Consider the following 24,375-nt stretch of genomic DNA (forward strand, 5'->3'; position numbering starts at 1 on the left):
TCATTACAGTCACATCATTATTAATTTCACTGAAAGTCTTCGTGTGCTTTTGAGCTAGCTCACTGGCATGGCATATTTTCATAGCATGCTCCAATGTTAGTTCGGTTTCTCTCAACAAACATTCCCTGACCTTTTTATCATGAATACCAAACACAATCTTGTCACGAATCATGGATGATTTCATTTCAGAGAAATTACATGTCTGTGCTTTCAGTTTTAGATCGGTCACAAAGCTATCAAAAGTCTCATTTTGCTGCTGTGTCATGAACGGAACACGTACCTCTCATAGGTCTCGTTCATTTTGGGAGAACAATGTGTTTCAAATTTCTTTAGCACATCATCTATTTTTTCTCTGTCCTCCTCTTGATCAAATACAAATGTATTAAATACCTCTATCGCCTGCGGGCCTGCAACCGTGAGCAGCAACGCTATTTTCCTTGCATCTGGCTTCGTACCAAACCCGATGGCAGCAATGTAGAGTTCGAATTGTTGTTTGAAATTCCACCAATTGCAGTCGACATTCCCCGTGAGTTTCAAACCCTCCGGTGGCTTCAAAGTCTCCATGTCGCGTTTCACAATATTCAGCAGATTTTACCCCACTCCTGGTACCATGTTATGTTCATAAATAACTAGACGTTTTCATTATGAACAGCTAGCTTCTAGCTAGTCATTTATTCAGCCACGTGGACTATGTACAGGCATCCATCTTGACTACTGCCTTGTGGGTAGCCTAGTGCATCGTGGGCAGCCCACTCTTGTATACATACAGCGCCACCTAGTGTACCATTCTAGAATGACAGGTTACTGATCATTACATTCATCACATGACCTCCTGCAGGCTTCGTCACATGACCTCCTGGAGGCTTCGTCACATGATCTCCTGCCTTTACTTGCCCCGCCCATGCACTCCCGCCATTGGCCGCCCAATGTGTCCATCCTGACAGCGCACCGCTTTCCTGCGTCAGTCTGAAAGCCCATTGGATGATTCTTGACTGTCAGTCAAAACAAACTTTTTCTCATCTTCAATATTTTTATAACTAACAAACAAAAGTACAGTATATTTGAAGAAAGTGAAAAACCCACCATTTTGAATTGCCTGAATGATGTTTCTCGGGGGTTGCTGGCAGCAGTGGCCTGGAGATTAGTCTTCAATTCCTGAAGACTCCAGGACAATGCTGGAGAGTTTGTCACCCTACTCTGGCACTGTTGGAGGCCTCTGAGCTCGCTGCCAGGCCCGGGACTGCCCCTCTGCTGATACGGGAGGAAGTGTGGCAGCAGGCCTGAATGTAGGGTCATCAGTGACACAGAGGCTTTGTGTCGATAAATGCGAAATGCCTTAAAATGACGCAGCGTCTAAATGCCTCACAGTTTGTACGGAATTCCTTCGACTGCCATTTTTTGTTAAAAAGGTGCGAATCCTTTTAAAATAAAGGGGTTAACAGCTCTGTTATAGCAGTGGATAAGTGTTCTCATTTAAACACATTCATTAATTTTACAGGTTAATTACCCGACACAGATGGAGTCCATTGGGCCCATCATGCCTGTGCCGGCCCTTTGAAAGAGCTGTCCAATTAGTCCCACTCCCCCGCTCTTGCCCCTCAGCCCTGGAAATGTTTCCTTTTCAAGTATATATCCGATTCCCTTTTGAAATATGGCTAAACAAGGTCTTCAAAGTCAGTCTCCAGGAGTGCTGCTTACCTTGAAGAATGACGTGTTCCTCTCAGCAACCAGTGACAGCGGATGCTGAAACACAAAGGAGAATTTTTACAATAATGAATTCATTGAAACTGGGGAACATTCTAAATCCAAGGATACAACGCTGAGGGCATCTGCCGTGGCTCAGCGGGCAGCACGCCCACCTCGGAGTTCGAAGAATGTGGGTTCAAGTCCCACTCCAGAGTCTAGAGCTCATAATCGAGGCTGACACTCCCAGTGCAGTACTGAGGGAGTGCTGCACTGTCAGAGGTGCCTCCTTTCAGCTGAGGCCCTGTCTGCCCTCTCAGGTGGATGAACAGGATCCCATGAACCTCTATTTGAAGAAGATCACGGGAGTTCTCCCCAGTGTCCTGGACAATATTTATCCCTCAACCAACATCACTAAAACAGATTATCTGGTCAATTATTTCATTGCTGTTTGTGGGACTTTGTTGTGAACAAATTCGCTGCGTGTTTCCGACATTACAACAGTGACTGTAGTGGCGCTTCTTAGTTTCCAAACAGGCAGCCACTGAGCTGTGGGGCTTTTAACAACAAGTAGACGCGTGTCGAAATAAAACGTTCCCAAACGTAGCTTTGTCTTTTAAACTGTTTACTATAACACTTAACAAACGGAATTACAAAGCAAACACGTATAAACGAACACGGTCAAAAACTGTATTGCTCCAAACCTCACAACTTCTGCCTCCTTCAGCCACGTGCAGTTTAAACTGTAAAATGGCTGCACACCATGTGTGGCTTAGGGACTGTACCATTGTGGCAAGAATGAAGGGGGTGTCTCGGACTATACTACTGGAGCAAGAAAATAGGGGGTTTCTTAATACAATAAGTCGGTCAGGTAAATTAACTGTATTATGCCATTTAACCACTATTTTAAAGTATTTTCTTAAGCTTTCATGGCTCTTACATTCCGGCCCCTAATTGACTAGGCACATGAAGCATATCAATTACTCAAACATTAAGAGCCATAAACTAATGAGTTCAACATATTTACAATATAAGTGTCCACTTTTTTCGTTCAGGAACCTTTCACGCTGCTTCTTGTAGCAGGCAGAGCTTTGTGATCGGTCTTTCCAGGGTACTGGTCTTGGTTTGCAAACGAACGCGACGAACGACGCCTCTGGAGTCTGGCATGGTCTTAATTATTTTTCCCATCAACCAAGAATTTCTAGGGGCTGAATCGTCCACGATTAAGACAATGTCTCCGACAATGAAGTTCCTCTTTATTTTGGACCATTTTTGACGCTCCTGTAGCAGAGGTAAGTATTCTCTTGTCCATCTGGTCCAGAAAAGGTCTGACATATACTGAACTTGCCTCCACTTCCGACGGGCATACAGATCTTCCTTTTTGGAGACTCCCGGGGGCATGGCTGGCTGTGTTTTCAACAACAACAGGTGGTTCGGAGTCAGGGCTTCGAGGTCATTGGGATCATCTGATGTCTTAGTTATCGGTCGGTCATTAATGATGGCTTCGACCTCGCACAGAACGGTTTGGAGTCCCTCGTCGTCAAGCGCTTGCTGCTTCAGTACAGAACTGAGTAGTTTTCTTACGGTGCGTATCTGTCTTTCCCAGACACCTCCGTGGTGGGATGCAGCCGGAGGATTGAAGATCCACTTAATTCCTGTTTGCATCATGGCTTCCTGTATTTTAAGCTGATTCCAACCTTCAATAGCTTCCCGTAGTTCTCTCTCCGCTCCGACGAAATTAGTGCCATTATCAGAACGCATAATGGACACCTGTCCTCTTCTACAGACAAAGCGCCGCAAGGCGTTAATACAGGAATCAGTGTCAAGCATGTGTGTCACCTCAATATGAACTGCTCTGATGGTCAAACAAGTGAAAAGCACACCATATCTCTTGACAAGGCTCCGTCCTCGCTTTACCTCGCAAGGCCCGAAATAGTCCACCCCTACGTTTGTAAATGGGGGCTTGTCTGGTAACAAACGGTCTTCGGGCAGGTCTGCCATTTTCTGCTCCCCAGCTCTAGCGTGTAACCGTCTGCAAACAATGCATTCAGAGAGTATTTTTCTTATTACGGAATTAGCTCCTGGAATCCAGTATCTTTGTCTTAGCTTCGCAAGCACGTGATTCCTCCCACTGTGTCCAATACTCTGGTGTATATGCTGAAGAATGAGAGTAGCAACCCGGAGGTCCTTAGAAAGGATAGCAGGATGCTTGGCCTCCTCTGGCATAGCAGATTTGTTTAGTCTCCCTCCCACCCTCAGTACTCCATCTTGCAGTGTGGGGTCCAGCTTGTAGATATGACTACCTTTCTTGATTGGAGTATTTCGCTGTAAAGCTTCGATTTCTTCCGGGTATCTTTGTCTTTGACTGAAGCAAACTATCTCCATCTCAGCCTTGGCCAAATCCTCCACGGTCAATGAATTCTTACCCAATGTGGTCTTGTGCTGATGCATATACTGCTGTAGAAGCATTCTCTGCTTATCAGGGTTACTTTCAGACTGACTGATAGTGGCTCGGTACTCTTTTCTCTTACCGCTCAGGTGTAGCAGCAACTCTTTCAACCTTAGAAACCATGCAACTGCTTTCCTCAACTGGTGCCATCCTGAGAAATGGTTAACAAGCTTGTTCACTGTGTCAAAGTTCTCTTTCGTATTTATGAGATTTACTGTGACTGACCTCTTGACTTCGACGTCGTCTTCAGCACTCTGACTTGGCATATCTGGTCTTTCTGGCCATGATCTCTCTGTTTCCAGCAGATAACTTGGGCCTTGTATCCAAGTTTCACTCCTCATGAAGTTTTCAGCCTTCAATCCCTGTGAGGCTTGATCTGCTGGGTTTAATGAGGTGTTTACATACCTCCATTGAGATGGTTGTGTAGCTTCTCTAATGGATGAGATTCTGTTTGCTACGAAGGTCTTGAAGCGTATCTTCTCATTCTCTATATACTTCAGCACCGTCGTGCTATCCGTCCAGAAGACATTCTTCTAATGGGAGCTGTAACTCTTTCCGCATCACCTGGTCAACTTTAACTGCAACAACCGCTGCCGTCAATTCCAGTCTCGGGATGGTGACCTGCTTCAGCGGAGCCACCCTGGATTTCCCCATGAGGAAGGCACAATGTTTCTGGCCCTGTTGATTTGTCAGCAAGAGGTAAGTAGCCGCGCCATAGCCGTCCTCACTGGCGTCCGAGAAATGATGTAGTTGAGCCGTCTTTGTAACTCCAAAACTCGCGGGCTTGATGCATCTACTGACGTTGAAGCTAGAAAGTTGTTGCAAATCTGTCAACCATCTGTGTCATCTCTGAGCTTGACCTTCTGGGATATCTTCATCCCATCCTCTCTTGTCTCTACACAGCTCTCGTAGCATCAGCTTCACCGGCAGGATGAGTGGTGCCAGGAATCCAAGAGGGTCGTAGATGGAACTGACCACGGAGAGAATCCCTCGTCTTGTGGATGGTCTTTCGTTCACCATTATCCTGAAGTTGAACGTGTCTGACTCAATGCACCATTGTACACCAAGAGCTCTCTCGATAGGAAGGACATCGTGGCTCAGGTCCAGATCTTTGACTTCAGTGGCTCTTTCCTTTTCTGGGATAGAAGCTAGAACTGCTCTGCTGTTGCTTATCCACTTAGTCAGATGGAATCCTCCATTCGAACACAGAGTTCTAAGGTCTCTTGACAGTGCGATGGCATCGTCTTCTGTTGACACGGACTTCAGACAGTCATCGACATAAAAGTTTCTGAAGATTGTCTCCACGGCCTCTGATGGTGCTTTGCCCTTGCCATCTTCTGCAGTTCTTCTGAGAGCGTAGCTTGCACAGCTGGGAGATGATGTGGCTCCGAACAAGTGTACAGCCATTCTACATTCCACCATCGCTTGACTAACGTCGCCATCTGGCCACCAAAGGAAACGCAGAAGATCAGCATCTTCATCAGGGATTCTGACTTGGTAGAACATTGATTCTATGTCTGCCATCATGGCAACGAGCTCTTGTCTAAACCTAGTCAAGACACCAATGAGGGTATTAGTAAGATCAGGACCTTGAAGCAGCTGGTCATTCAGTGAAGTTCCTCTGAATGAGGCGGTGCAGTCAAACACTACACGGATCTTTTTCTTCTTTGGGTGATACACACCGTGATGAGGAATGTACCAGACCCTTCCATCGTCTCTGTTCAACTGTTCCTCGGGCACTTTTACAGCATAGCCTTTCGCTATGATGTTTCTCATGAAGCCTTTGTAGTCTTCGTGAAAGTCGGGGTTCTTGTTCAGCTTTCTCTTTAGACTGATGGCGCGTTGCTCTGCTATGCAGCGATTGTTCGGCATCTTCGCGGTCTGTCTTCTCAGTGGCAAACCAATGTGATAGTGGCCATCAATGAACTGTGTCGACCTTGTCATCAAATCCATGAACTGATGGTCTTCTTGTGACATCTCTGTCTTTTCCTCACAGCTGCGTTCTGAGAAGTCTGCGTTGAACTGCTGTATCAACAGCTCTTCAATGCTTGCGATAGAGATGCGATTAACTGTGACATTTTGTCGTTCCTCCTTGTTCGACTTGTTGCCATCATCTCTCCTTACCGGTCCATTGACCACCCATCCAAGGGCTGTCCTGACGGCGTAGGGTCCGTCATCCTTGCTGTTTATCACCTGCCATGGCTCCATAGTTTTGTAGGCATTGGTTCCAATTAATAGGCCAATTTCTGCTTCAATGTATGGGAGACGCATCTTTTCTAGGTAAGGCCATCTATCCACATCCTTCTGCAGGGCTAAGTTCCCTATTCTAACAGGAATCTCCCTCTGTGTGAAAACATTAGGCAGGTCTATGAAGTCCTTCTCTTCAAGTCCACACACTTCTAGGTCTGACAGGATATAACTTTGCATTGACTTCTCATGACCCATGGTGCGTAATAGGATTTCTGTTCTTCTGCCTCTAACGTTCAGCTGTCGCATGAGTGATTCTGTGCAGAACGTTGCTGAGCTACCTGGATCCATGAAGGCGTAAGTCTCCACAAGCTTCTCGCTCCTCTTAGACTTGATCTTTACTGGTACGATGGCAAGAATACAGTCACTGTCACCGGCCCCAGTGAGTCCACAAGTCTCTGGTTCTAGCGACACCAGAGCACTTGAAACAACCTTCTCGTCGGTATTGTTTTCTTCACTCTTCTTAGAGACTTGTTCTTCTTTATGGATATGCAGCAGACTGGGATGTTTCCGAGTGCACTCTCTGCATGTTGTTCTTTGCTTACAGTTTCTACTCAGGTGCCCCTGAGAGAGACATCCAAAACATAGGCCGTTGTACTTCAGGAATTCGATTCTGTCCTTATGTGGCTGTGCTTTGATGTCGCTGCAGAAATCCAATGTATGATTCTTCTGGCAGAATAAGCATGGCTTCTGAAAGGCATTAGCAGACGTCACTGTGCTGCTCTTTTTGGGAGATGAGTTCTGGGGCCTTTCTTCCTCGGCCTGGGTGACGATAGTTGCAAAGCTGCTTCCCCTGGAACCACCTTTCCTGAGAGTCTTTGATTCAACAGGCTTGGCTTTCACTCTTCCATCGGTGGTCGGGCTGACATCCTGGATGTTTCCAAACAATGAGTCCCTAGCAATTTTAGCCTGTTTGTCTATGAAATTCACTAAGTCTGCAAACCTGGCTCTACTTTTCCGTCTCTCCATTATCTCAAAGGCTGTTCTTCTCCATTGTTCTCTCATCCTGTAAGGAAGCTTAGAGATGATGATTCTCATAGTCGTAGGATTGTCCATCTCTTCCATGAATTCAACATCCTCCATGGTGTTGCGACATCCTATGAGGAAAAGAACATATGCGTTCAATGCCTCTCCGTCCTCCGATCTGATCTGTGGTCACTTGGTAGCCTTTTCAATATATGCAGTAGCTATCTTCAGCTCGTTACCAAAGTGCTCCTGCAGCAACTTCCTGGCTTCTATGTATCCCCGGTCCGGTCTCATGTGTTCACAGCTTCTGACCAGGTCTTGTGGTTTACCACTGGTGTACTGTCCCAGGTAGTACAACTTATCACTGCTGCTCTCTGTTTTGGAGTCAATGGCTTGTTCAAAGGATCTGATGAAGGGCTTATACTTGAGTGGGTCACCTTGGAACACTGGTATGTCTCTTTGAGGGAGTCGAAACAGATTCTGTTGTTTTACAAGCATCTCTGTAATTTCGTTCTGACGTTGCATCACTCGGTATAGGCTTCTCCCTGTGTCTTCAGGCCTCTGGTGGTCATCAGCAGGGTCTAGTCTAGACCGTCTGATGTCTGGGGTAGCATCACGTGCTCCTGTTAGTGGAGAGGCCACTTTTCCACGCTGTAATGCCAGGGGATTGCCTTCGGGCTCTCTTGTAACTCTTGAAGGTGCCCTGGATCCAACTCTATGTGACAACATTGACTGGCAGTATTCGCTCCCACCGTCCCGTGAGCCTTCATAATCTTTGTACGCACTCAACCTGGCGTCTGAGACCGCTATAGCTGTTTTTATCTCCAGCTGTTCTTTCTTTGCCTGCACCTGGGCCTGTTGGGCCTGCACTTGGGCCTGCAGTTGGGCCTGTTGGGCCTGCAGTTGGGCCTCTTGGACCTGCAGTTGGGCCTCTTCCCGTTCAAGAGCTTGCTTCTCCGCTAAAGATGCTGCGCGCGCCATCAACGCCGCCCGTTCAACCTCCGCTCTCATGCGTCGCGACGAGCTTGTGGTAGAAGCGACTGACCTGCGTCCAGAAACAGAGCTACCTTCTTTTCGATTTTTGCTTGGTCTGGCGGAAGTCTCTGAAATGCTATCGTATGGTCCGACTTCATCGTCAACTTTATCTTTCTCTGCTGTATCAGCATCTTGACGAATCTTTAAAATCCACTGTTCTGTGGCCTTGACATAGTCCTTAATGCTGGATGATTTAAGATCAAACCAGTTGTGCTGATCAGCGTTTCCCTCTTCTTCAGACAGAAGTGCTAATAGATCTTCATTGAGTACATTAAATTCTTCATGCAGCTTGGAGAAATCGTAATACATTATGTCTTCAGCTTTCTTAATATTAGCATTGTCTTCCATGAGACGATCAATTATCTTCATTTTTCCAGTTATCTGAGCTAATTTAGCCTTCCTTGCACCTATGCTTCTATGTAACTTCTCTTCCATTGCCTATGGGGTGAGCTTTATTTCCCTCTTTTGGCCAGCAATCCTTCTGGCTGATGGAAGCTCCTGGCTCCGTAAGGCCTCGGCCATTTTACCCGCAGCTCTTATTTAGCTTCTCAATAGAATGAACAAAGCAAGTAACAGTCACTGTACCTTCGCTTTCTTATATTGTCGTCTGGCTCCGTGACCATTCATGTATACGTTCGCCGACGATTCCGTCCTTTCCTTCTTAGGGAGCAAGTTTTTGACTAATGTAGTGGCGCTTCTTAGTTTCCAAACAGGCAGCCACTGAGCTGTGGGGCTTTTAACAACAAGTAGACGCGTGTCGAAATAAAACGTTCCCAAACGTAGCTTTGTCTTTTAAACTGTTTACTATAACACTTAACAAACGGAATTACAAAGCAAACACGTATAAACGAACACGGTCAAAAACTGTATTGCTCCAAACCTCACAACTTCTGCCTCCTTCAGCCACGTGCAGTTTAAACTGTAAAATGGCTGCACACCATGTGTGGCTTAGGGACTGTACCATTGTGGCAAGAATGAAGGGGGTGTCTCGGACTATACTACTGGAGCAAGAAAATAGGGGGTTTCTTAATACAATAAGTCGGTCAGGTAAATTAACTGTATTATGCCATTTAACCACTATTTTAAAGTATTTTCTTACGCTTTCATGGCTCTTACAGTGACTACACTTCAAAATGACTTCATTGGCTGTAAAGTGCTTTGGGAGGGACTGAGGTTGTGAAAGGCGCTGTAGAAATGCAAGACTTTCTCGCTTGTTCACAGGCAGCTACAATTCTGAGTGAATTTTTAGGCCCTGGTCGTCTGCCTTGGTGAACTGAGGAACATTCTGTGCGCTTGAATCAAACTGAGCCTCGTTCTTAAACATTGTGCTTCACAGGGTTAGACTTCCAACTGAGCAAACTCGAGAAATCACCAACAGCTGGCGGCTGAATCTCCGCGAGGGGCTCCCAGTGGGTCAGGCCCCACACCAAGAGCACAAAGTCCGAATATTCCCCCCAGCCCCACCCCACATCTTATATTAGGACACTTTGCCCCATTTCATCTACTCCCTCACCTCCCACCCCAACATCGCAGTGAACCTGCCCTTCCGTCTCTGTTAATGCGGCTCTGAGAGGGAGAGTGAGAGAGGGAGTGAGAGAGAGGGAGTGAGAGAGAGGGAGGGAGAGAGGGGGAGTGAGAGAGAGAGCGAGAGAGGGAGTGAAAGAGAAAGAGGGAGTGAGAGAGAGGGAGGGAGAGAGGGGGAGTGAGAGAGGGAGTGAGAGAGAGAGCGAGAGAGGGAGTGAAAGAGAAAGAGAGTGAGAGAGAGGGAGGGAGAGGGGGGAGTGAGAGAGGGAGTGAAAGAGAAAGAGGGAGAGTGAGGGAGAGGGGGAGGGAGAGAGGGAGAGAGAGAGAGAGGGAGTGTGAGAGGGAGAGTGAGAGGGAGAGTGAAAGGGAGGGAGTGAGAGAGAGGGAGTGAGAGAGAGGGAGTGAGAGGGAGAGAGGGAGTGAGAGGGAGAGAGAGAGGGAGTGAGAGAGGGAGAGAGTGAGAGAGGGAGTGAGAGAGAGGGAGTGAGAGAGGGAGTGAGAGAGAGAGAGAGAGAGAGAGAGAGAGAGGGAGTGAGAGAGAGAGGGAGAGAGGGAGTGAGAGAGGGAGAGAGTGAGAGAGGGAGAGAGAGAGGGAGTGAGAGAGAGGGAGAGAGAGAGAGAGAGAGAGAGAGAGAGAGGGAGTGAGAGAGAGGGAGTGAGAGAGGGAGTGAGAGAGAGAGAGAGAGGGAGTGAGAGAGAGGGAGTGAGAGAGGGAGTGAGAGAGAGGGAGTGAGAGAGAGAGAGAGGGAGTGAGAGAGGGAGTTAGAGAGAGGGAGTGAGAGATGGAGTGAGAGAGTGTCTGGGAGAGGGAAAGAGAGAGGGAGTGAGAGAGGTTATGGTGAAGTTAGGTCGAGGTTTTATTGTCCTTTATTCCCCAACACACCGTCTCCTTAAAAGCCAGTGGGGGTAATTCTGAGTTGAAGCGATGGTGTAAAACGGGGTTTATTCCCATTGACTTCAATGTTAATGAAGAGCGGGGGATGTAAACGGGCTACTGACTCACTATCATCCGTTTTACACTTGCACACAAAGTCCGGATCGACCCGCCAGGCCGTCTGAAGCTAGCGGGGATTAAGGAATGATGAGTGATGTTTAAAGGATGAATTTTATGCTGAGGGTTTTCACAGGAGAAACATCTGTATTGTTTTGACAACCTGTGGAGAATAGTCTAGTTTGGAATGAGTGTAACTGTTGTGTTTGTTCTGGGTAATGCTCATTCACCGCTTCAATGCTCAATAAGTGTGTCTGTTGGTTTGTCCCCTCACACTCGATCTGATGGAGTGTGGGTTCAGTCTCCTACTGAAGACAGCAGCACGTGGCAGATAGTCGGACCTTCCAGTACTCACAACATGGGGGGAAGGATTCTCTGTTAGATCACCGCAAACGCAGCAGCCAGTTTGCACACAGCAAGCTCCCACAAACAACAATGTGATAATGGGCCATAAATTCCAGAACGGGGCTTGCAGCGCGTGCAAGCCCCGTATTTGCACTTACCCCGCGCTCCTGCCGATCAGCTTCTGGGACGCCTGAACTTGGAGAAATAGAAAGCACATTCCCGGGCAGCGTATGATGTCACGCCGCCCAGGAGTGCAGCCAGCGCGGACCCAGGAGCGTGCAGTGTAAGTGAGACACACCCCTTGAGGTCTCAGTTTCACTGGACACGCCCCCAATGTTTCTGTCAAGCTGCTTTGCTTTTTTACATGCAAAGCAGCAGTTTAAATAGGTTTTTGGAAGTTTTTTGAAGATTTTGGTAACTTTTATAAACTTTTTTAAATGTTTACATTATTTTGAGTAATCTGAAGTAGTTTTAAAGAGAATTAAAGCAATTTAAAGACTTTTAAAAGCCCTAAAAGAATTTTTTTAATTCCATTTATTTATTTAGCAATGTCGTCGTCATACGTGTCTTCACACTGTTCCCTTTGGGGAACTGTATGAAGTGGTGGAAGGATTTATGGCCGTGATTAACGCTCATTCCGTGACCGTAACCATCTTTGAACCAGCCATTATGGCGGTTAGTCCTATGGCAGGAGGGTTTTACGGGCTCCCACAAGCTATACAAGGAGGGGGGGCCACCCACACCCACGGACGCAAATATCCCACTGGATGTTAACCCAGAATTTAGAGCCGGAGCTCCAACTCCACTTGCCGGGACTGTCTGGAGCGGGGTTCGAAACCCTACCCTGATCTGGCCCAGCGGCGGGGATCCTACCGCTATGACAAACGCCCAATCCGATTAGCAACGTGAAATGGCAGCATAGGGCTCCAGTCACGGGGAGGGAAAAGGCGCAGGAAACGTATGGGTGTCACCTTTTGTGCGGAGTAGGCCTTTTGCGTAGCAGTAAGCATCCCCGCCGCTGGGCCAGAAGGAGTAGGGTTTTGAACCCCACTCCAGACAGTCCCGGCAAGTGGAGTCGGAGCTCCAACTTTAAATTCTGGGTGGACATCCAGCGGGATACTTGCGTCCGTGGGTGTTGGTGGCACCCCCCCCCTCAGATGGGTTGTGGGAGCCCGTAAAACCCTCCCGCCATAGGACTAACCACCCTAATGGCTGGTTCAAAGATGGTTACGGTCACGGAATGAGCGTTAATCACGGCCATAAATCCTTCCACCACTTCATACAGTTCCCCAAAGGGAACAGTGTGAGGATACGTCCGATGATGACCTCTTGCGCAATGCACCTCCTTGGACCCTCAGTCGCAGATGCGAGGGGGCAAGTCGTGCAAGTGTTAAATTTTTTATTTTATTGACATGTAAAATGTTGGCCCAATAATTCCCTTCCAAATGCGCTAGTACGGTCGGGGTACTTACGCATCTGGCCGGATGAAATGCCGGTTTTCAGCATGCACAGTGCATGTGGGGAAAACCGGCATTTCCTGTCCTCTGAACAAAGGGGTTCAGAGGCAGAACGCGTGCGACTGCACAGGCAGCTAGTGCGCAGTATAATTCGCCGCTTTCATTAATGTTTTCAGTGAGGTCCAGTCATTACAACTTACACATGAAAAAAGCATGGGTACAGTTGCTACAGAGGCTGCGGAGGGAGATATTTCTTATCGTGGAGCTTCTGAAAGTATGTATGTCTGTATATATTCCTTTGCGTGTTATGTATATATTCCTTTACTTATGTGTATGAATGTATTATTTAATTATGACTTTCAGAGAAAGTAAATTATTGGAAAATCATAATTAAAAACATACATTCATAGTAAAGGAATATAAAACATACATACATATACGTAAAGGAATATATGTGGACATACATACATAACTCATTCTCACATTCCATTCACACAGCCACAATTGCTCCTTCTACCTACCGTTCTGAAAACCCTTTAAAAGAAAAAAAATTTTAACTTTAAAACTTACTTAAAATTTCTTAAAATAACTTCCCTCCCTTTCCCAAACAAAAATATTGCATTTCAAAAGCTCCACGATAAAATATATCTTCCTCCGCAGCCAATGAACCACTTTACACTTGCTTTTTTTCAGTGTAACTTCTAAGGACTTACCCTCACGGAATGAAATCCACGAAGTTCACTGCGCAAGCGCTGCCTGTGCAGTCGCACGCGCTCGAGGTCTGGAAATGCCGGCGTTCCCCGCATGCGCTGTTCATGCTGAACGCCGGCATTTCCAACGGCCAGAAGCGTGAGTAAGCCGACCGTACTCACGCTTCTGGCCTGGAATTTCTGGCCCAATCTGTTTTTGTTATGTTGATTGAGGGATAAATATTGGCCAGGACACTGGGGATAACTCCCCTGCTCTTCTTCGAAATACTGCCATGGGATCTTTTACATCCACCAGAGAGAGCAGACGGGGCCTCGGTTTAACGTCGCATCTGAAAGACGGCACCTCCACAGTGCAGCACTCCCTGAGCACTGCCCTGGAGTGTCAGCCTAGATTCTTGTGCGCGGGTCTCTGGAGTGGGACTTGAACCCACAACCTCCTGAGCTCAGAGGCGAGAGCGCTACCCACTGAGCCCCGGCTGACAGTGACATTCCTCTTCCTCTCGCCACATCCAAACAGTCTACGGATACTAATGTACACACCACCTCTCCTGGAAGTCCGGGGACACCGGGCATCCCATCATTCCCTGGAATTCCCTGTAAAAATAAACACAGCGTTAGATGCAAGCTTCGGCCGAGCACTGTGCACTGCAGGTTGTCGAGAGAATGGTGTGGCGGGGTGGGGAAAGGGGATTAGGCAGTGTTTCTGTTGGTGAAGGAAGCAGAAGTCGTGGATGATGTCAGAGAGTGTTATAGGGCGGTGACTTGTTTTAATGTGAGCTCTGTCCCCAGCTCTCTCTATCACTGACGGAGTCTGGAGCTCGTGTGTATTAACTGCCCATGTTCCTCACTTTCAGTTTAGACTGATTTTTTCCACACCGTGAAACGATTTTGAAGCGGCTTTTAGTGATTTTTTTTTTAACCCAAAGCGGGCAATTATAGACTAGAATCTCACAGCACAGAAGGAGGCCATTCGGCCCATCGTACCTGTGCCTTTGAAAGAGCTGTCCCATCAGTTCCCCTGCTCTTTCCCAATAGCCCTGCAAATTTCTCCGATTTATGTATTTATCCAATTTTCTTTTGAAAGTTACTATTGAATCTGCTTCCACCGCCCTTTCAGGCAGTGAATTCCAGATCACAACAACTCACTGCGTAAAAAACGTTTCCCCTCACCTCCCCTCTGCTTCTTTTGCCAATCCTGCCGACCCACTCCATCCCCGGCAACCGACCTCCACGGAGTTTGTGATGCGCGGCACCAGAATGACAGCGTCCGCTCAGGTCGGCCATATCTTCCTCCCATCTCCAGTACGCAGTGAAATACCACAGTCAGCTCAGCAGACCTCCCTTGTGGCACCGTGCACGGTGAGACGGGGGAAGGCGCTGGGACATGGCAGGCGCGTGAGGCCATGTAACACACTCAGGAGGGGGGCTTTCCCCAGCGGCCCCCACCCAGCTTGCATCCGGAGCAGGTATCGGAAGCCTGTGCACTCCCAGCCTCTGACTGTCTGTCCGTTGAAAAGATTGGATGGGAAATCCCAAGAGGAGCGCGAACCCTGCCCTGCCCGAGCATTCACGCCGTGAGCGAGAAGTCCCGAAGCTAATAACCTCCCCTATATTTCTCTTTGAATTTTGGGAGACTGGTGGTTTAGTTGGGGTTCCTAACACTCCAGGCTTGCCCTGGAGTCTCCAGGAATGAAAGATTTCTCTCCCGGACTCTGCTGCGAGAATCCCAGGAGAAAAATCATAAGAGCATCAAATAAAATGGTGTTTTTGTTTTGTTTTCTTTGAACACTTTTTTATTCGGTATAAAAATATTGGAGATGGGCGGGGGGGGGGGAGGAGGCTGGTCGACCAGGCGGGGCAGTTGGAGGTGGGAGGTCATTCATAAAAACTCCAGGAATCGGTCCAATCAGAATTGGCAACCCTAGGTTTGGGAAGGGCTGTTTCTAGCGCTGTTGCCTCTTAAGAAAATCCCGGTGTGTGCTGCAGGACCTGCGGAGCCGGAGTGGCGCTAGACGGGCCCGAAGACACCGAGTCATCTCCCGTTGTGACCGAGGCCTTCAGCAGGCTTGTGTGGGTCGGGAGGGCAGGGGGCAAAATGGAGGGAGAGGAGATCGTTATCCCACCATCATCCCCAAGACTACCGCCAAGCTTCTCCTGGCGATCCCGAGGAACGTCAGGAACGAGACTGGGCGGAAGCAATGCCTGCTGGGGACCCGCGCCTGTCTCCCTGCCACCATTTGCAGGCGGTGGGTGGGATGGGAAACCACTGAGGGTCCGAGCTGGGGCGGCGTGGGGGAGGCGTGGAGGGAAATTCAGGTCGGGGCAGGGGGGCAGTAGTTGGTCTCAGCACCCATTTTCCCGGCTATCCCGATCTGAAGTGGGATAGTGCAGGAACATTCAAGCCCACCCGTGCCGGCAGAGAAACAGACCAACTGAAACAAATGGACAATATGATTCCTTTTTTAGGGTTTAATTCCACACTCTACGAATTTCACCCAGAAATATATTCTTTTTTTCACCTGTATTTAATTTCTTAGGTAATAAAATGAAATAATTTTTTGAAATTCAGAGTAAAACCTGAAGATGAAGAGCCCCTTATTGTAGCTACAGGAGATAGAGTGGGGGATGGGCTGCAGATGGCGACTGGCCCTATTGGGAATCAGACCCAAACACATTTCAGTTTCTGGCCTCTCGCGATCTCTGTACACTCAGCACCAACCCGGTGAAAGCGCTGTGAAAAGGTTCCAGAAAATTCACTCCAGTTAGTTAGAGGTTCCTCAAATGTACCTCACTGACTAAAACTGTACCTGAATGTAATGTCTTCTTCCTTCATCCAACTGTATGAGAAACAATAACACACTATTAATGAGACTGCACCAAGTGCGTTTGCTGGGGTGTATCAGAGTGTTACAGTGAGGAGTGTGGGGTATATCAGAGTGTTACAGTGAGGGGCGTGGGGTATATCAGAGTGTTACAGTGATGGGTGTGGGGTATATCAGAGTGTTACAGTGACGGGTGTGGGGTATATCAGAGTGTTACAGTGAGGGGCGTGGGGTATATCAGAGTGTTACAGTGAGGGGCGTGGGGTATATCAGAGTGTTACAGTGAGGGGTGTGGGGTATATCAGTGTTACAGTGAGGGGTGTGGGGTATATCAGAGTGTTACAGTGAGGGGTGTGGGGTATATCAGAGTGTTACAGTGAGGGGTGTGGGGTATATCAGAGTGTTACAGTGAGGGGTGTGGGGTATATCAGAGTGTTACAGTGAGGGGTGGGGGGTATATCAGAGTGTTACAGTGAGAGGTGTGGGGTATATCAGAGTGTTGCAGTGAGGGGTGTGGGGTATATCAGAGTGTTACAGTGAGGGGTGTGGGGTATATCAGAGTGTTACAGTGAGGGGTGTGGAGTATATCAGAGTGTTACAGTGAGGGGTGTGGGGTATATCAGAGTGTTACAGTGAGGGTTGTGGGTTGTATCAGAGTGTTACAGTGAGGGGTGTGGGGTATATCAGAGTGTTAAAGTGAGGGGTGTGGGGTATATCAGAGTGTTACAGTGAGGGGTGTGGGGTATATCAGTATGTACTGTGCGGGGTGTGGGGTATATCAGAGTGTTACAGTGAGGGGTGTGGGGTGTGATGAAATATTCCATTCATCACTGCCTGTGACTGTGGTTGGTTTCAGGTTTCTCCTCACCATTGTATTGTATATCATCACTGCCTGTGACTGTGGTTGGCACGAAGGGCCGAATGGCCTACTCCTGCTCCTATCTTCTATGTATCTATGTATCTATGTATTGTGTATTGGAATGTATGGAATGTGTTGTGTGTAGGGCTCCGCCCATACCTGGCCTCTATGTAAGCCAGCTCAGTCTGGCCTCATATCCAGTACTGCAGACCTCCAGGGAAGATACCTCTCTCCACGGCGTGTTATCTTCTAAGTTAATAAAAGCCTTGTTTTGTTTCGCTAACATCGAGTCTCGGGATTATTGAGGCACATCAATTTTATTAACTTATTTTTCAACACAATGGATCAACTCCTGAAACCCGAACGTTTGGATTTGGATCAGCATGCTCCGGACGCATCAGCACGCTTCGGACACTGGTTTATGTGTATGGAATTCTTCCTGGACAATTCCGCAGCCGTCAAAGACGCTACGGACGCTGCGAGTATGAAACTCGGAATTCTGCGGAATTGGGTAAGCCACCGGGTTTACCCCCTCATCCAAGACGCCGACACGTACCTGGCCGCCTGCGACATCTTAAAGGCGCATTACCAGCAGCCTACGAATGAGGTGTATGCTAGGCATCTGCTCGCCACTCGCGCACAGCGACCTGGGGAATCGGTGGAGGAGTTCCTAGGCACCCTGAAAATGCTTGGCAAAGACTGCAAGTGCCGAGATGTAAAAGCCGCAGTGTACACCGACGGGCTTGTTCGCGATGCCTTTATCACAGGCCTCAGCTCCACTTACATCCGGCAAAGACTGCTGGAAAAAACGGGATTGGACCTGAAACAGGCTGCGGACACTGTGCGATCCCTGGATGTGGCCCAGAGAAACTCGGACGCCTACTCTTCAGCCCGCGCCGTCCACGCCGCCACGTGTGCACCAAGGGCGCCGCCATCTTGGAAGGCATCTTCCCCGCCCGGCAGCCCGACACTGTCGGGGCCCCGCTCTCCCCCCAGAAGCCCTACGACAGCCGCGACGCGTCAGGGACCCAACTGCTACTTCTGCGGGCAGCCAAAGCACACCAGAAACCTGTGCCCGGCGAAAGGCACCACCTGCTTTAAGTGCGGTAAGAAGGGGCACTTCGGGAAGGTGTGCAGAGGGAACCCCGCCGGAAAACCCACCACCGCCGCGTGTGCGCCGTGGGAGCGGCCATCTTGGACGCCATCTTGCCCGACCTCGTGGGGTCCGCCATCTTATGAGCAGACAGCGTGGACGCCATCTTGTCTCGATCAGGGCCCTACAGTGGCATCGGTCACAGTGGACCAGACCAGGCCGCACCCGCTATCCAAATCAATGGTGGACATCGAGGTAAACGGGTGCGGGGTTAAATGTTTAATTGACAGTGGAAGCACGGAGAGTTTTATCCACCCTGAACTGGCACAACAACTCTCCCTAAAGGTGGTCCCTACTCGGGGTACCATCTCTATGGCTGAAAAAACCCAGACATCGACCATCCTGGGTTACTGCACGGTACAATTGTCCGTTAACGGGACTGTATACGATAATTTTAAAGTATTAATCATGAAGAATCTATGCGCGAGCGTGATCTTGGGCCTGGATTTCCAGTGCAACCACCAAAGCATCACGCTCAAGTACGGTGGGTCCCAGCCGCCCCTCACAGTGTGCGGCCTGGCTACCCTGAAGGTAAAGCCGCCTTCGCTATTCGCGAACCTTACCCCTAACTGCCGGCCAATAGCGACCAAAAGCAGGAGGTACAGCTGGGAGGACAGGCGGTTTATCGCGACCGAGGTAGACAGGCTCCTGAAAGAGCGCATTATTGAATGCAGCAATAGCCTGTGGCGCGCCCAAGTGGTGGTGGTAAGGGGTAGCGAGAAGAAACGGATGGTGATCGACTATAGCCAAACGATCAACAGGTACACCCAACTAGACGCCTACCCGCTACCCCGCATATCAGAAATGGTGAACCAAATCGCCCAATACCGGGTGTTCTCCACCATCGACCTCAAGTCAGCGTACCACCAGCTCCCTATCAGACCAGAGGACCGCCCGTACACCGCCTTCGAGGCGAACGGACGCCTCTACCAATTCCTCAGAGTCCCCTTTGGGGTGACGAATGGGGTCTCGGTCTTCCAGAGGGAGATGGATCGCATGGTCGATGACCACCACTTGCAGGCAACCTTCCCCTACCTCGACAACGTCACCATCTGCGGTCACAACCAGCAGGATCACGACTCGAACCTCGAGAGGTTCCTGAAAACCGCACAAAAACTCAACCTCACCTACAACGAGGACAAGTGCGTTTTCAAAACCACGCGCCTCTGCATACTAGGCAGCGTGGTGGAGAATGGGGAAATCGGACCAGACCCCGACCGGTTGCGCCCCCTACGGGAGCTGCCCCTGCCCAACACTCCCAAAGCCCTGAAAAGGTGCCTGGGGTTATTTTCTTATTATTCCCAATGGGTCCCCAACGACTCCGACAAAGCCCGCCCCCTCTTGAAAGCATCCTCTTTTCCGCTCTCTGCTGAGGCCCACGCCGCCTTCAAAAGCATTAAGCAGGATATTGAGCGGGCCACGCTACAGGCAGTGGACGAGAACACTCCATTTCAAGTGGAAAGTGATGCGTCTGACTTTGCCTTGGCGGCCACCCTCAACCAGGCAGGGCGGCCCGTAGCTTTCTTCTCGAGGACCCTCCAAGGGCCCGAGATCAGACACTCCTCCATGGAAAAGGAGGCCCAAGCCATCGTGGAGGCAGTGCGCCACTGGCGCCACTACCTAGCCGGCAAACACTTCACCCTACTTACCGGCCAGCGGTCGGTAGCGTTTATGTTCAATAATAAACAGAGGGGGAAGATCAAAAATGATAAGATTCTTAGGTGGCGGATCGAGCTCTCCACCTTCGAGTATGACATCATTTACCGGCCAGGGGCCCTTAACGAATCCCCAGATGCCCTCTCACGAGGGATGTGTGCCAGCGCCACCGGGGATCGGCTACAGACCCTCCACAACGACCTCTGCCACCCAGGGGTCACGCGGCTGTTCCACTTCATAAAGTCCCGCAACTTACCCTACTCGATTGAGGAAGTTCGGTCTCTGACCAGGAACTGCCGCACTTGCGCTGAGTGCAAGCCTCGGTTCTACCACCCTGATAGAGCCCACTTAATCAAAGCTACACGGCCCTTTGAGCGGCTCAGCTTAGATTTCAAGGGCCCCCTCCCGTCCGTCGACCGCAATGTTTACTTCCTGAACATTGTGGACGAATACTCCCGGTTCCCATTCGCCTTCCCCTGCCCAGACATGACCAGCGCCACGGTCATTAAATGCCTCAACAGCCTGTTCTGCCTGTTCGGTATGCCGAGCTACATCCACACAGATAGGGGGGCGTCCTTCATGAGTGAAGAGCTACGCCAGTACATGCTGTCCAAGGGGATTGCCACGAGCCGTACCACCAGCTACAACCCCCGGGGGAACGGTCAAGTGGAGCGAGAGAACGGGACAGTATGGAAAGCAGTCACTCTAGCTCTAAGGACCAAGGGCCTCCCTATCTCCCGCTGGCAGGAAGTCCTCTCAGATGTGCTCCATTCGATACGGTCGCTATTGTGTACTGCCACTAATGCCACGCCTCATGAACGAATGTTTGTCTTTCCCCGGAAATCCACCTCAGGCGTATCCATGCCGTCATGGCTCTCCACCCCAGGTCCGGTATTCGTGCGAAGGCACGTGAGGGGCCATAAGACGGACCCTCTCGTGGAGCCAGTGCACCTACTCCACGCCAACCCCCAATACGCGTATGTCCGGCACGCCGACGGAAGGGAGGACACCGTGTCGATAAAAGACGTCGCCCCAGCCGGTAACGACAACAACCACGGCAATAGCAGCAACAACGACCACAGCAACGCTTACCCACCCACTACTCTTTCATCACCCCCGGAAGAACATTGACCAACGGCACCTCCACCAACTACCCCTTCAACAACCCTGGCGGTACCCCCGGCAGAGATCCAGGAGGCCACCGGGGACACCCAGCCGACACCCGCGACACCACAACAGCCACGTCGGTCGCAGAGGACTACCAAACCCCCGAACAGACTAAATCTATAGAAGGGGTGAATGTGATGAAATATTCCATTCACCACTGCCTGTGACTGTGGTTGGTTTCAGGTTTCTCCTCACCATTGTATTGTATATCATCACTGCCTGTGACTGTGGTTGGTTTCAGGTTTCTCCTCACCATTGTATTGTGTATTGGAATGTATGGAATGTGTTGTGTGTAGGGCTCCGCCCATACCTGGCCTCTATGTAAGCCAGCTCAGTCTGGCCTCATATCCAGTACTGCAGACCTCCAGGGAAGATACCTCTCTCCACGGCGTGTTATCTTCTAAGTTAATAAAAGCCTTGTTTTGTTTCGCTAACATCGAGTCTCGGGATTATTGAGGCACATCATGGGTTATATCAGAGTGCACTGTGCGGGGTGTGGGGTGTATCAGACTGTACTGTGAGGGGTGTGGGGTATATCAGACTGTACTGTGCGGGGTGTGGGGTGTATCAGAGTGCACTGTGAGGGGTGTGGGGTATATCAGAGTGTACTGTGCGGGGAGCGGGGTGTATCAGAGTGCACTGTGAGGGGTGTGAGGTATATCAGAGTATACTGTGCCGGGTGTGGGATATATCAGTGTGTACTGTGAGGGGTGTGGGGTATATCAGTGTGTACTGTGCGGGGTGTGGGGTATATCAGAATGTACTGTGAGGGGTGTGGGGTATATCAGAGTGCACTGTGAGGGGTGTGGGGTATATCAGAGTGCACTGTGAGGGGTGTGGGGTATATCAGACTGTACTGTGAGGGGTGTGGGGTATATCAGACTGTACTGTGAGGGGTGTGGGGTATGTCAGACTGTACAGTGAGGGGTGTGGGTTATATCAGAGTGTACTGTGAGGGGTGTGGGGTATATCAGAGTGCACTGTGAGGGGTGTGGGGTATATCAGACTGTACTGTGCGGGGTGTGGTGTGTATCAGAGAGTGTTATGATGATAGCCATTTTCAAGCAGTACACATTGAGCTGAATTGTCTTTTTCCTCTGTGCTGGAGCTTTCTTCTACATATCCTACCTGTCGGCCGGTCCCACCGGGTAACCCTGAGGGCCCAGGAGGGCCGGGTGGGCCAGGAGGTCCAGGTGGGCCCTGAAGAAAATCAATTGTAAAATAATTAGTCAAGAGGAAATAAAGAAAAGTTAAAAATTGAACACAGAAGATTGCAATCTTGTCCTTGTATTTGTATAACTGCAGAAGGTCGAGGTAAACAGGCGATTAAAGGCAAGAAGGCTGATGTGTAAGAAGCCAGACTCACCGAAGGACCCTGCGCCCACGACACTCGCTCACCCGGAGCTCCTGGATGGCCCTGTTCACCCTTCAGTGGACCAAAGAACAAGGAGTTAAGTCAATGATAACAGATCAACAGGTCACCAGCTGGCCGTGAAAACCAATCTATATAGATTCTTGCATCAATACTTGTTGAATATATCTAATCCGGTGTCCGTCAAATGAAGGAGTGCCCCATTCGGTGACCCATTCAAAAGTCAAACATTTACACGGAATGAGGTATAATATTACTTGCTTCTGGTTTTCTGTCCATCTAGGTTGATTTTGTGAACAGTAAAGACTGTGAATGTAATTGTGAGAATTGCCTGGGAGGAGCTACTGAACCCAACAGTCTAAGAGAGTCAGAACAAGACCAGTCCTCCCACAGCCCGTGTACACTCTCCCCGACTATAGACTCTACCGACCCATTCAATCTCCTCCCACAGCCCGTGTACACTCTCCCCGACTATAGACTCTACCCACCCATTCAATCTCCTCCCACAGCCCGTGTACACTCTCCCCAACTATAGACTCTACCCACCCATTCAATCACCTCCCACAGCCCGTGTACACTCTCCCCAACTATAGACTCTACCCACCCATTCAATCACCTCCCACAGCCCGTGTACACTCTCCCCAACTATAGACTCTACCGACCCATTCAATCTCCTCCCACAGCCCGTGTACACTCTCCCTGACTATAGACTCTACCCACCCATTCAATCTCCTCCCACAGCCCGTGTACACTCTCCCCAACTACAGACTCTACCCACCCATTCAATCACCTCCCACACCCTGTGTACACTCTCCCTTTTCATGGACTCTACCCACCCATTCAATCACCTCCCACACCCCATGTACACTCTCCCTTTTCATGGACTCTACCCACCCATTCAATTTCCTCCCACAGCCCGTGTACACCCTCCCCGACTATAGACTCTACCCACCCATTCAATCACCTCCCACAGCCCGTGTACACTCTCCCCGACTATAGACTCTACCGACCCATTCAATCTCCTCCCACAGCCCGTGTACACTCTCCCCTATCATGGACTCTATCGACCCATTCAATCTCCTCCCACAGCCCGTGTACACTCTCCTCAACAATAGACTCTACCCACCCATTCAATCTCCTCCCACAACCCGTGTACACTCTCCCCAACTATAGACTCTACCGACCCATTCAATCTCCTCCCACAGCCTGTGTACACTCTCCTCAACAATAGACTCTACCCACCCATTCAATCTCCTCCCACAGCCCGTGTACACTCTCCCCTCTCATGGACTCTATCCCATTCATTAAATTTCCACGTCAGCTGCTGATTTCCTGGTAGCTCTCAGTAACCTGGATGTCACAGGATACAAACTCCATCTGACTCACTGTTGACCCCATGCCAACTCTCATGGCCGCAGTGACGGGGTGAATCATCATTGGGGGCTGGAGGTGATGGGTGAGATGGGCATTGTCCTTTCCCCACTCATTGACCAGACAGAAGGTTGCTAGTCATGCCAAGAGCCTGTGGGGTGCTCAGTCCGTACGCTTTGGAGGGTGGGTGCAAGGTGCAGAAAGTAACCTCTGGCGGGAGGATTACTCACTGCTTACACGCCCTCTTGGGTTTTATTTTTATTGAAATGAATGCAAGGAAAATCTGATTGAGTCTGTTTCTCACCCCGGTGAAAAACCTGCAGACTCCAGCCGAACATTACCACACAGCCAGATCATTGCTGTCACCAGGTGTGCCCCTAAACCCAACATATGTAGATGGACACAGGGCTCCAGCAATTTCCAGAAACCATCATGCATTTTGGAGATACTTACAGAAGCTCCTGGGTATCGACCACTTTCTGGTTGGTTTGGGGGCCCACTCACACAGATACAAGGCTCAGCAGCTGCTCCCTGCACAGCACAAGGTGCAGCTTCAGTGATTTATCCA

At 49.5% G+C, this 24,375-nt stretch overlaps 1 protein-coding gene across 7 annotated transcripts in view; it reads right to left on the reverse strand.

Moving 5' to 3' along the window:
* The window catches only part of col16a1 (collagen, type XVI, alpha 1), a 636,201-nt gene that overhangs the window by 161,105 nt on the left and 450,721 nt on the right, over positions 1-24,375 (reverse strand). For 2 of the 7 annotated variants that reach the window (XM_085962337.1, XM_085962341.1), the window contains 6 exons: positions 24,261-24,338; positions 22,431-22,490; positions 22,193-22,264; positions 16,215-16,244; positions 13,948-14,001; positions 1,699-1,743 (listed from right to left, as the gene is read on the reverse strand). In XM_085962337.1, the coding sequence (XP_085818463.1) occupies positions 1,699-1,743; positions 13,948-14,001; positions 16,215-16,244; positions 22,193-22,264; positions 22,431-22,490; positions 24,261-24,338 (339 nt within the window). The remainder of the gene's footprint in view (positions 1-1,698; positions 1,744-13,947; positions 14,002-16,214; positions 16,245-22,192; positions 22,265-22,430; positions 22,491-24,260; positions 24,339-24,375) is intronic. The other 5 variants (XM_085962340.1, XM_085962343.1, XM_085962338.1 and 2 more) reach the window with 4 other exon arrangements.

The sequence above is a fragment of the Somniosus microcephalus genome, chromosome 20 (genome assembly GCF_052327205.1).
Source record: "Somniosus microcephalus isolate GS21.2 chromosome 20, FLI_Smic_1.0, whole genome shotgun sequence".
NCBI classification, from domain to species: Eukaryota; Metazoa; Chordata; class Chondrichthyes; order Squaliformes; family Somniosidae; genus Somniosus; species Somniosus microcephalus.